Below are 11,584 nucleotides of genomic sequence, written 5' to 3'. Positions count from 1 at the left end.
TCTATGGCCAGGCTGTGGTCACTGAGCCTGTACTTCGTCAGGGTCTGTTTCTGTTTGTTATTTTTTATTTTGGTCAAATATTCAGCTAGTGTGTATTGTCTGTTTAAGGTTCTGTAACATTCCAGTTTATGTTGTGTTTGTGTGTGTGTGTCCCAGTGTGTGAGATATTGCTGTTTGATCTGTGATCTTCCTCTGACCGGGGAATAGAGGGGCTGTGTCCGTTATTCTTTTTCCTCTTCTCTTTTTTTGGTCTGCTAGTATTTTATCAATAAAGCCTGCTAATCGGCCAGTGAAAGCTCTGTTTTCTTTCACACGAATGCCTAAAACCCTAAACCGGGCCCAGAATGTTACAATAGCACTGGCGACTGCAGTGTCTGTGCGAGCTGTGAACGTTGCCCTGAGCTTGCTGGCGCTTTCGGGTTCATGGTCGTGTCAGTGTCCAGCGCTGCTGCTTTCGACTGGGGTCTAGTCATACTGAAATCTTGCAATTCTTAGACAAGATGAACAGAACCAGCTTTGTGTGATTCAGAGATCAAAGCAATGATGGTTACATTATGAACATTTATACGTGCCATCAGTCCCACTGCTTAAAACTGTGAGCCCGCACGTAGCGACAAAGGTATTATATGACAACTGTGCTATCGCGTGTTCACATGAAGTACGCGAGAATGTTCCCGTAATTACGCGATAAAGACGAGGATGGTGGCAGCAATGCGCTTCTGTACAATCTAGCACACATGCGCTGTGAAAAACAGCCCTTCCAAACACGCCGATACTGAGAAAGAAGAGGCAGTCGAGGATATACAAGCAGTGTGGATACAAAGCAATAACGTAAACACCCTTGCACTGCATATTTATCGTAGAGGAGCAACTTGCAAATGACAGTATCAGTCTGACAATGGAAAACATTAGTCCAACACAGTTGAAGAATGTAGGTGAGAGGTCACAGGTGCTGTCTGAACAGCTGCTGAAAGGTGGGCAAGAGAGGAGCAGCTTCTAGAGAAGAGTGAAGGGCCATGGCAACCTACATGCTCCAGAGAAACTGGACACACAGAGTTCTGACTGTCCAGAGAGGACAGGCTGAGAGACCACTGTCTGGACCTAGACACTGGACACAGACAGACCTGACTGTCCAGGGAGGACAGACTCAGTGAACACAGCCCGAAAATACAAACTGGACACAGACAGACCTGGATGCCCATAGAGGACAGAGTCGGTGACCACAGCCTGGACATTGAAACTGCACACAGACAGCCCTGGCTGTCCGGGGAGGACAAACTCAGTGACCACAGCCTGAAAATACAAACTAGACACAGGCAGACCTGTACAGACAGGACAGGCTGTGCTCCCACTGCCAGCAGGGAGAAGCAGAGACACTTTCTGATGCACTGTGAGTAACACTCTAGGATTAGATAAACATTCTCCCCTAGACTAAGGTATCTAATCCCAGAACTGCCACATCTGCCTGATTGAGAACAGTCATTCAAGAAGAGAGGGGAATAAACTCAGTAGAGCTGCAGCCCAGTATGTGACCTCCAGGACAGGGCTGCATGACAGGAGAGATACAGGAGCCTTTATTGTCGGTGGGAGGAAGAGAGAGGAAAATTTAAGAGTCATCAGCATGAAATGATATAAGAAGTAGTGAGAAACTAAAACTCTTGATACATTTAAATATTCATGAACAGGCAAATTAATCCAAATTGTTCACAACACAACCACTCCTTAACAGGTACTGCTCCCAGTAAGCAAGAACACTCTTAACGTGTGAGACTATATCAAACTGCACTGTACAGATTCAAAAGATTTCATTTATTTCACATGTCATTTACAGAACACAGTTTACACACTGTTAACAGGGCAGCCAGATCTAGGAGGTGTTGCTCTGGAACTGTGTCAACAGCAGTGCTCTTGTATTACTCCAGGGCTGATGGGGGCTGTATTAGCTGTATAAACAGCTGTATTACAGAGGCGTTGCTCAGGAACTGTGTTAGGAGCTGTGTCAACGCAGTGTATTGCTGTATTACTCCAGACTAATGGAGGCGTCTCCAGCAGAGGACAGTGACAGCAGGCCCTTCCTGATCTCCGGCGCCGTGGTGAGAAGCAGGAGATTCCTGCGCTGGGTCGGGGAGGTGCTGGAGCTGCCCTGGCTTCGCAATAAAGACATAGAGGTACTGAAGAAACAGAGAGGGACTTTGTAGGTCCTGACAGCAGCAGTTATAATGCTTATAAAACAGTTATTATCTTCTGGAGAAGGTGGAGGAATAGTTATTGTGTGACAACTTACCACCTTGCCATCTGATCTACTCACATGTCAGAAATGGGGCTGTGTGTCTCCCAGGTGGAGTGCAGGAGGGGGCTGTGTGTCTCCCAGGTGGGGCCGCTGGTGCAGGAGGGGGCTGTGTGTCTCCCAGGTGAGGCCATTGGTGCAGGAGGGGGCTGTGTGTCTCCCAGGTGGGGCCGCTGGTGCAGGAGGGGGCTGTGTGTCTCCCAGGTGAGGCCATTGGTGCAGGAGGGGGCTGTGTGTCTCCCAGGTGGGGCCGCTGGTGCAGGAGGGGGCTGTGTGTCTCCCAGGTGGGGTGCAGGAGGGGGCTGTGTGTCTCCCAGGTGGAGCTGCTGGTGCAGGAGGGGGCTGTGTGTCTCCCAGGTGGAGCTGCTGGTGCAGGAGGGGGCTGTGTGTCTCCCAGGTGGGGATGCCGGTGCAGGAGGGGGCTGTGTGGCTCCAGGTAGGGCTGCTGGTGCAGGAGGGGGCTGTGTGTCTCCAGGTGGGGATGCCGGTGCAGGAGGGGGCTGTGTGGCTCCAGGTGGGGCTGCTGGTGCAGGAGGGGGCTGTGTGGCTCCAGGTGGGGCTGAGCTATAGTGGGGGAAAAATAGTTCCCCCTTGTGTATAGAGAGATTCTGAATTCTGTGGAACGAAACGTGCTCTTTACATTAAATAAATTTTAATTGTAATTGAACACCTGAAGAAGGCCCCACAGCCTAATCGCTATGTCTCTTTTCTTTTCCTTTCAACATGGAATAAACGTTTACTTGGTCCTTTTGCAGCCTACGCATGCTGATGAAGCTCTCTTCTCGAACTTCTTAAATATAACTGTGTGTGAATCTTGTTGTGTGTGTCCTGACAGCAGGAATGTGCAGAGAAAATTGTTCTATGATGTCCATAAATGTCCAATAATATCTTTATACTGTAAATGTTCTGTTAATTGTTTCTGTTTTGGCAAAACTACAATGACTTTGAATATGTATTTGAATTTTCTCTGCATGAATACCTCCTCTCTCCTCTATCCCCTCTCCTCTTCCTCCTTCCTCCTCTCTCTCCTTGCTTTCTCCTCTCTTATCCTCCCTTCTCTCCTCTCCCTGCACTCTGCTCTCTTACTCAGGAGAGGAAAGGACTACTTCATGAGCTTCTGCCCTCCTTTGCCTGTGGGGCTGTAGAAAACAATGACGTCCTCGCTCTACAGGAAATACTGGAGACGGTGAGAGATGGGCTGTACTCCACACTTAATATAATATTTGTATTTCTAACCTAAAGAAAGTCTCTTTAGGTTAACCCCCCTCTCTTTCTCTCTCTCTAACCCCTCTCTCTCAGTGCAGTGATAATGTACTGTAGTGTCCAGTCAGTGCGTCTGGACTGTATTAACCCCTCTCTCTCAGTGCAGTGTTAATATCCTGTAGTGTCCAGTCAGTGTGTCTGGACTGTATTAACCCCTCTCTCTCAGTGCAGTGTTAATGTACTGGAGTGTCCCGTCAGTGTGTCTGTACTGTAGTAACCCCCTCTCTCTTATGTAGATTGATGTGGACTGTGGCGATTATGATGGCACCACTCCACTCCATAAAGCCTGTGAAGCAGGCCAATTAGACATGGTCAAATATCTCTTGGCCAAGGGTGCAAGCCCAGCAGTGACAGATCGATTTGGAAACACTCCTCTTCACCTTGCTATACGGCACAGGTCTGTACTCCTCTCTACTGTACCTTTCCTTAGGACAGCATAGTACTTTACCAGGTTCTGTACTGCACTGTGCATCTGCTCTCCACCAGGCACTATGATATCATCAGGATCCTCAGGACAAAGGGGGCCACTCTTTCCATTCCACCCGTCAGGATAGGAATTGAGCTCATACAGTGAGTAGACCTGTACTGCACAATGTCTACATTATACTCTCTCAGTTTAGTGTTGCTGTTCTGTTGATGACAGTTAATCCTCCTCTCTCTTTCAGTGCAGTGGTCAATAAAGATTATCAGATCCTGTATGGCTGGTTCCTATCTGGCACCAACATGGACCAGGGCGATTATGACAACCGCACTGCAATGCACCTGGCAGTGAGGCTGAGAGACCCAGTCATGGTCGCCACACTGCTGGACTACGGGGCTACTCCACTGGTGAGACACAGCGGAGACATGGTGATCACTCTGGGCCTTATACACCACTGACCACTGAGAGCACCTGAAGAGAGAGAAGCTAAAGAGAGAAACAGCTTCATACAGAACAGACAGGACTACAGTACATTAACACTGCACACTGCACCGAAAGAGATGTTACTACAGTGCAGACACATTGTATGACAGTCACTATAGTAATGTGGTATTTAACAACTCATCATTATGTCCATTTATAGTGTATATAATTTACTACCCCTTTTCTTCATGGAGTAGTAGAATATGATCTGTTTTATTGATTTACTAGCACATTACAGTAAAGTTCCATGTTGTGGCAAACTAACCACACGTAGTTTCACATTGGAACCAGAAGGGGGCGACAACACCTCTGTGTGACTCAGGCTGCTCTGGCAGCACTGCAGTTATTAGTGTGAGAGCCAGAGGAGTGATAGAAGAGCACTCATGTGCAGTTCCCCACAGCTGTGTAGTGAAACAGTGTATAATGCAGCCTTCAGAGACGGATATGAAGAGCTGCACCTGAGAACCCTGTTCCTTGGGGAGAAGCCATCGCCGTCTTTTGGTTACTTCCTGGAGTTTCACGTGGCTAGTCTGCTGTATGTATTAGTGCACTGTCATTTTTGCCTTTCAGTAACACTCATTAGTGCATTCTGTTTAATGGCGAATCCACAATGTTAGATCAGACGTGGTGTGCTCTGTCTCTCTCAGGAGAGGGATGTCCGGGGCAGGACGGCTGTGGACGAGGCCCGAAAGAATGGCTTCCAGAACGTTCTGAAGCTCTTCCACCCGCGCTTCACTGAGCAGTTCCCCACCAGGGAGGCCTACCTGAAGTTCACTGCCGAGCAGGTGCCCTCGGACGACTGACAGCCCCGGACCTGCTGCGGCTTGCTGGACTTGAGCACGTGAGCAGGATCGAATTATCACACCCCTGTTCTTCAGCTCGCGGGCTGTGGCCCTTGTCAAAGAGACCTGGCCTTTCTCCTCTCATGTCCAATGCCCTGTACATTCTCTAAAGTACCCTGTACCTCATTCACCTGATTTCCAGTTCATTGTACTTTATTTGTATTGCTAATTTATTTATTAATATTAAATACCTTATATTTCTAATAAATTTCCATTACAAATAAAGTCAACCACAATTTCCAAAGCAGCATTTCAATCTATCCGTTCTCTGATCACTTTATCCAATGTTAATACAGTTCTGGGTCGCAGGGGAGCTGGGCCAGTCCTGGAAAGCAAACGGCGCAAGGCAGGATACACCCTGGACAGGACACCAGTCCCTTACGGTGCTCACAGACATGCACACACTCACACCCAGGTCAATTTTCCCCAAAGCATCTTACCTGCCAGTAGGGCTGTGGACCGTGGGAGGAAACACAAGCACAGGTAGAGCATAGAAACACCACACAGCTGGCACCCCTGCTCTGAAATTGAACCTAGGACTGAAAACTGCAAGGCAACAGTGCTAACCCCTGTGGTAGCGGGCCACCCTCATCTCAATCCCCACCCCCAAAAAATATTTTCCACATCCAGAGAAAAAGAGCCAATAATATCAGACATCTAGCCACACTCGTACTGTTGAGAGCTGGAAACAGTTCCCCATCTTAAACCCTAGGACCCATTAATTTTTCTCCCCTCACCATGTTTACACAGTCTATAGAAAAACTGTCAGTCACAGTCCTGTTCAGGCAATCCCATACCAGGCCAATCTCACAACATCCCAGCTTGTCAGTTTGAAGTGTGGAGCTGGTCCTCTCATCCTGAGGTGTGTTGAGGTACGACTGCTCCAGACTTGCATGGATCACGCTCCAAGCGGCTATAAAGGAGCAACTGAATCATTCAAGTTTGACAGTCCTGTTGGATCAGCTCACACTATGATGAAGTTTCAATCAGCAAACAGTGCATGTAAACATCTGGAAAGACAGGTCACACAACTCATTTCAGATATGCAGTTTAAGGGTGACTTTATTTCCTTTCTTACAACAGCACAGGCAGACTTACAGCCAGCTACTAATAGAATAGGGTGGGCCAGACTCTTTAAACAATGGATACATTCCAGGTCTTTCAGAAGCAAGTCCAGCAGCATCCTTTTCTGAACAGGGTTCACAGTTCTTGAGCAGAGATCAGGTTGTACAGAAGTCCGTGTGGCACCAGGGGGGAAGAGTGCTAGTGCTAGTGTCCAAGTATAGGAAGTATAGGAAGGCATCAAAGTGTGTCTATGCACAAAGTGTGCTACTTTCTCTAAAGGATATGGGTAGCTGTGTGCTTGTGTTAGTGCATGTCTGGTAGAGCCGTCTGTCTGTGTACAGGATTATGTGAGTCAGCATACCTAACATATGTGGCTGGCTGTGCAGTATGAGCCGCCTTCTGGTACAGTGGTCCATCTGCGTCTCCGAGAGCGTCGGTATACCTTAAAGACATGGCCAGCTGTGTGCCTGTGTCAGTGTGCTTCTGCTCAACTCATCTGTCTACCGTGACTGTGCTTGTTATTATACTGAGCAAACGTGTTGGTTATAATGTTGGGGTGACGTGTAGCTGTGCAGTGAGAGTGCACATTTCTCAGTGTAGTCTAGTAGACATAGCTGGCTGTATAGAGAGACTGTGTAGCAGACTGGTCAGCCTGTCCACTGGGCTTGTACTCTCCTTTGGCTGCCAGGCCGTTGATCTGCAGAGAAGAAAGACAATGTGATCTCAGGACAGGTGTCTGAGAAAAAGGAGCTGACAGTGTGAAGTCTGACCCCAGCGCCCCGCTCCGCCAAGAACAAACAGGCATGTAGGGTAAAGCCAGCACCACTCTCAGCCCCCACCTTGGCGCGGGTGCAGAAGGCCGTCTGGGCAGCTTGCTTGTTGCCCGGCTTCCCTCCCCAGGCTGAGAGGGCCGAGGCCTGCAGAGCCCGGCCGTACGAGAAGGTCAGCTTCCAGGGCCGGGGCAGGGAGCACTGGTTCATGGCGTTGAGGTTCAGGGAGGCCTCCTCTTCACTCTGCCCCCCAGAGAGGAAGCAGATTCCTGTAGAGAGGGAGGGAGACGCATCACTAGGACAGACTGCGGCTAAGCGTGTCTGTTTGTCTCTGCAGTTTATCCCTGTATCAGCGTGTGTGCTGGAGATGCAGTGCTAGAACACCAACTCAGCGAGTATCAGTGTGTAGAGTGTCCACATCGATACGCTCTCCCTAATGATTTGCACTCCTCATAATGCTGTCGCTGTGGGCTCCATCTTGGTGCATCAGTGTCAGGGTGCATGTACACGGTACATCAGGGGCCGCGACTGACCAGGCACAGCAGCTGGCACTGTGCGGCGCAGTGCCGTCACAGTTGCCATGGCGACTTCCTGGGGCGTGTACTTCTTGGAACAGGAATGGCCAGCAGTCACCATGTTGGGCTTCAGCAGGGTTCCCTCCAGGTAGACATGGTGATCATTGAGGGCCTTATATACTGCTGAGAGCACCTGAAGAGAGCAACAGCTTAGTACAGTACAGACAGGACATTAACACTGCACTGAGAGAGAGGGGTTAATACAGTCCAGACACACTGACTGGACACTACAGTACATTAACACTGCACTGAGAGAGAGGGGTTAATACAGTCCAGACACACTGACTGGACACTACAGGACATTAACACTGCACTGAGAGAGAGAGGGGTTAATACAGTCCAGACACACTGACTGGACACTCCAGGACATTAACACTGCACTGAGAGAGAGGGGTTAATACAGTCCAGACACACTGACTGGACACTCCAGGACATTAACACTGCACTGAGAGAGAGGGGTTAATACAGTCCAGACACACTGACTGGACACTCCAGGACATTAACACTGCACTGAGAGAGAGGGGTTAATACAGTCCAGACACACTGACTGGACACTCCAGTACATTAACACTGCACTGAGAGAGAGGGGTTAATACAGTCCAGACACACTGACTGGACACTCCAGTACATTAACACTGCACTGAGAGAGAGGGGTTAATACAGTCCAGACACACTGACTGGACACTCCAGGACATTAACACTGCACTGAGAGAGAGGGGTTAATACAGTCCAGACACACTGACTGGACACTACAGGACATTAACACTGCACTGAGAGAGAGGGGTTAATACAGTCCAGACACACTGACTGGACACTACAGGACATTAACACTGCACTGAGAGAGGGGTTAATACAGTACAGACACACTGACTGGACACTACAGGACATTAACACTGCACTGAGAGAGAGGGGTTAATACAGTCCAGACACACTGACTGGACACTACAGGACATTAACACTGCACTGAGAGAGGGGGGTTAATACAGTCCAGACACACTGACTGGACACTCCAGTACATTAACACTGCACTGAGAGAGAGGGGTTAATACAGTCCAGACACACTGACTGGACACCACAGTACATTAACACTGCACTGAGAGAGAGGGGTTAATACAGTACAAACCTTTTCTGTGACATATTGACAGCGCAGGAGGTCATGGTCCCCATCAGGCAAAATCTCTGGTTCAACAATAGGCACCAGACCATTCTGAAAAATATGATAAATAGATGAAATTGTGAATTTTTACGTATTTGTATGTTCAAGATAGGACTTAGAATTTCAGGTCAAATGGACCAAAAGCATAGAGACAGGCATAGCAAAAACTGCATAAAGGCAGCTGGACTGATAAGATGGAGTAAATTTGGGTGGTTGGTCAATCAAATAAGCTTATTTGTGGTTCAGATCAAAAGAGCCTGCTAGACTCATCTAAGTCCTGGGGTAGACAGAACCAAGCACCCATGAGAGATTGTCAAAATACTTCAAAGACCCTAAAAACGTCATGCTACAGAAGACAAGGGTATGATCAGGTCAGATCACACAAACCAAGCAAGGCTGGGCCTGGCCAGTAGTGGGATGAGAGACCAGGGAAAAGGGGGTTGCCGCTCAATGTGGTGTAGATGGAGCAGTAGGTGGAGCTCTTGCCTTTGGATTGTAACCTCCAAACTCATGCACCAGTATGGTGACCAGAGACACTGCTGTAGGAGGTACTGTTAAACTGGTACTTGGCCATTACAGACCCAGGACACTGTCAGTGAGAGTAGGGGTGCTGACCCCAGTGATTCAATCCCATCTAGTCTTGGAACAATACTTTCTCTGAAGCTCTCTGTGAATTTAGGTGATGCAGCAGTTCCTCTCCTCCCCCTGAGCCGTGTGCAGTGGGGCGTGTGTGGATACTGCATGACTGCGCACATAGAGAGGGCCCCATGTGATAACAGTCCAGCAGGCTGTGTAACTCTTTTTAACGCCTCACTTGCTAACTGGCTTGAGAAGACAAAACAGCCAGGTGATAGAATAATCCTGTGGCATGAAGATCATGCTGGCTGGTCCTTTCAGAGACATGGGGAATTCCAGATGACATCTCAACCATGCCCTCAGCTCCTCAACTGAATCAACAGCTTGATCAAAGAATGGGCTGTTTATCTTCTGCTGATTCTCAGCCGTAGGAGATGTAAAGAGGAGCAGGCGACTGCTTCCCAGGACTTAACACCACTGCATGGCAGCGCTTATGTCTCTATCTGTGTGTGAAACACCACCTGCTGGCAGATGCTGGCGTATCGCGCCAGGACATTGGCATTCTCTGCGATGGCAAGGGAGGAGGGGCAGCTCTCCGAGATCTTCAGCACACACCGCCACTTGGCAAAGTCAACACCGTCCTTCTTGTACTGGGCACAGCGCTCTGCCAGTCCATCCAACCCTGAATTACAGAGCAAAGGGTTAGTACAGTCCAGACACACTGACTAGACACTACAAGACATTAACACTGCACTGAGAGAGAGGGGTTAATACAGTCCAGACACACTGACTGGACACTACAGGACATTAACACTGCACTGAGAGAGAGGGAGATGTTACCCTGTGTTGTCGTCTCTCCATCTGTTCCAGCCAGTGCTGCTGTGCCTTTATCCACCTGCCCATAGAAATAGAGTGTCACATTGATTCACATGTGCCCAGCGACTATCAGACTGTCATAGCTGAGATTCCACGTTCTGTGGAGAACTAAAACTAGCAGGGGGGACAGCACAGCACCCCCTCCAGGACCAGGACTGGACAACCTGCTGTAGACACAGCACCCCCTCCAGGACCAGGACCGGACAGCCCTGCTGTAGACACAGCGCCCCCTCCAGGACCAGGACTGGACACCCTGCTGTAGACACAGCGCCCCCTCCGGGACCGGGACTGGACAGCCCTGCTGTAGACACAGCGCCCCCTCCAGGACCAGGACTGGACACCCTGCTGTAGGCACAGTGCCCCCTCCAGGACCAGGACTGGACACCCTGCTGTAGGCACAGCGCCCTCTGCAGGTCTTTCTGCCCTCTGTCAACCCTGCATAAGTTGTGATGTCTATCACAGTCTAGTAGTGCCGGCCGAGACTGACCTTGATGCCCACCACGATGCCCTTGTCCTTGACCATCTTTGGGAAGAGCACCCCGTTGTCCGCCTTCTGATACAGCGTCTCGTGGAAGAAGATGACCCCTCCGATGCACTCCGAGATGGAGGGATCGACGGAGAAGAGAAGCTGGCGGAACTGCCGCCTGTTCTCCTCGGTGTTCTCCACGCCGATCTTCTGCAGCCGCTTCCCCATCGTGCCTGGGCGAGAGAGACGGGAGGACGGGCCGGTAACCACGCCGCGTGGGACAGCAGTCACACCGAGAGGAGGCTGCTCGGCCCATCCAGCCACATGGGTCATCGGCAGTTAACCAATCCAAGGCTCTCACCCGGCTGTTTTTTTTAAAGAAGTCCTGTCCTGACTGGAGGATCTTATCAAGCTGTTTCTTTAAAGAAGCCAGGGTATCGCCTCCAACAACATGGCTGGACAGCTTGTTCCACACTCCCCCCACCCTTTGTGTAAAGAAGTGTCTCCTGTTCTCAATTTTAAATGCACTGCCATATACAGGAGTAAACCGAAGCTAATGGAGAGCATCTCCAGTGTGGTGTCAAGGTGCCACAGTAGAATGGCTGTAGACAGCAGAATAGAACAGACAACCCTCATACATGAGCAACAGACAATCGTCCCCTCTCTCACCTACAGACTCGTCTGCAGCCAGGATCCCTTTCCCTGTTGCCACAATCCTCTGAGCAATAGAGGAGAGCTCCTTCTTCTGCTCCGGAGTCAGATAGGTGAACTGGTGAGTCATCCTGCCACAGAGAGAGAGGGGTT

At 49.6% G+C, this 11,584-nt stretch overlaps 2 protein-coding genes across 2 annotated transcripts; one reads left to right on the top strand and one right to left on the bottom strand.

The window, feature by feature from the left end:
* Positions 1-2,033: 2,033 nt before the first annotated feature.
* On the top strand, positions 2,034-5,257 carry LOC148832600 (L-asparaginase-like). Its single transcript, XM_088918237.1, has 6 exons — positions 2,034-2,168; positions 3,378-3,473; positions 3,787-3,947; positions 4,037-4,120; positions 4,216-4,378; positions 5,102-5,257. The coding sequence occupies exons 1-6, from the start codon at positions 2,034-2,036 to the stop codon at positions 5,255-5,257; spliced, it is 795 nt and encodes a 264-aa protein (XP_088774363.1).
* Positions 5,258-6,340: 1,083 nt separating this feature from the next.
* On the bottom strand, positions 6,341-11,584 carry aldob (aldolase, fructose-bisphosphate B). Its single transcript, XM_088919426.1, has 8 exons — positions 11,450-11,584; positions 10,802-11,013; positions 10,279-10,333; positions 9,960-10,120; positions 8,830-8,913; positions 7,665-7,839; positions 7,201-7,400; positions 6,341-7,058 (listed from the first exon to the last, which is right to left on the bottom strand). The coding sequence occupies exons 1-8, from the start codon at positions 11,559-11,561 to the stop codon at positions 6,963-6,965; spliced, it is 1,095 nt and encodes a 364-aa protein (XP_088775552.1). The 5' UTR covers positions 11,562-11,584; the 3' UTR covers positions 6,341-6,962.

This window comes from Atractosteus spatula, chromosome 6 (assembly GCF_055471065.1).
Source record: "Atractosteus spatula isolate fAtrSpa1 chromosome 6, fAtrSpa1.hap1, whole genome shotgun sequence".
Taxonomy (NCBI): Eukaryota; Metazoa; Chordata; class Actinopteri; order Semionotiformes; family Lepisosteidae; genus Atractosteus; species Atractosteus spatula.
The sequence above is the reverse complement of the archived record's forward strand: the minus strand, read 5'-3'. Positions and strand labels throughout refer to the sequence as shown.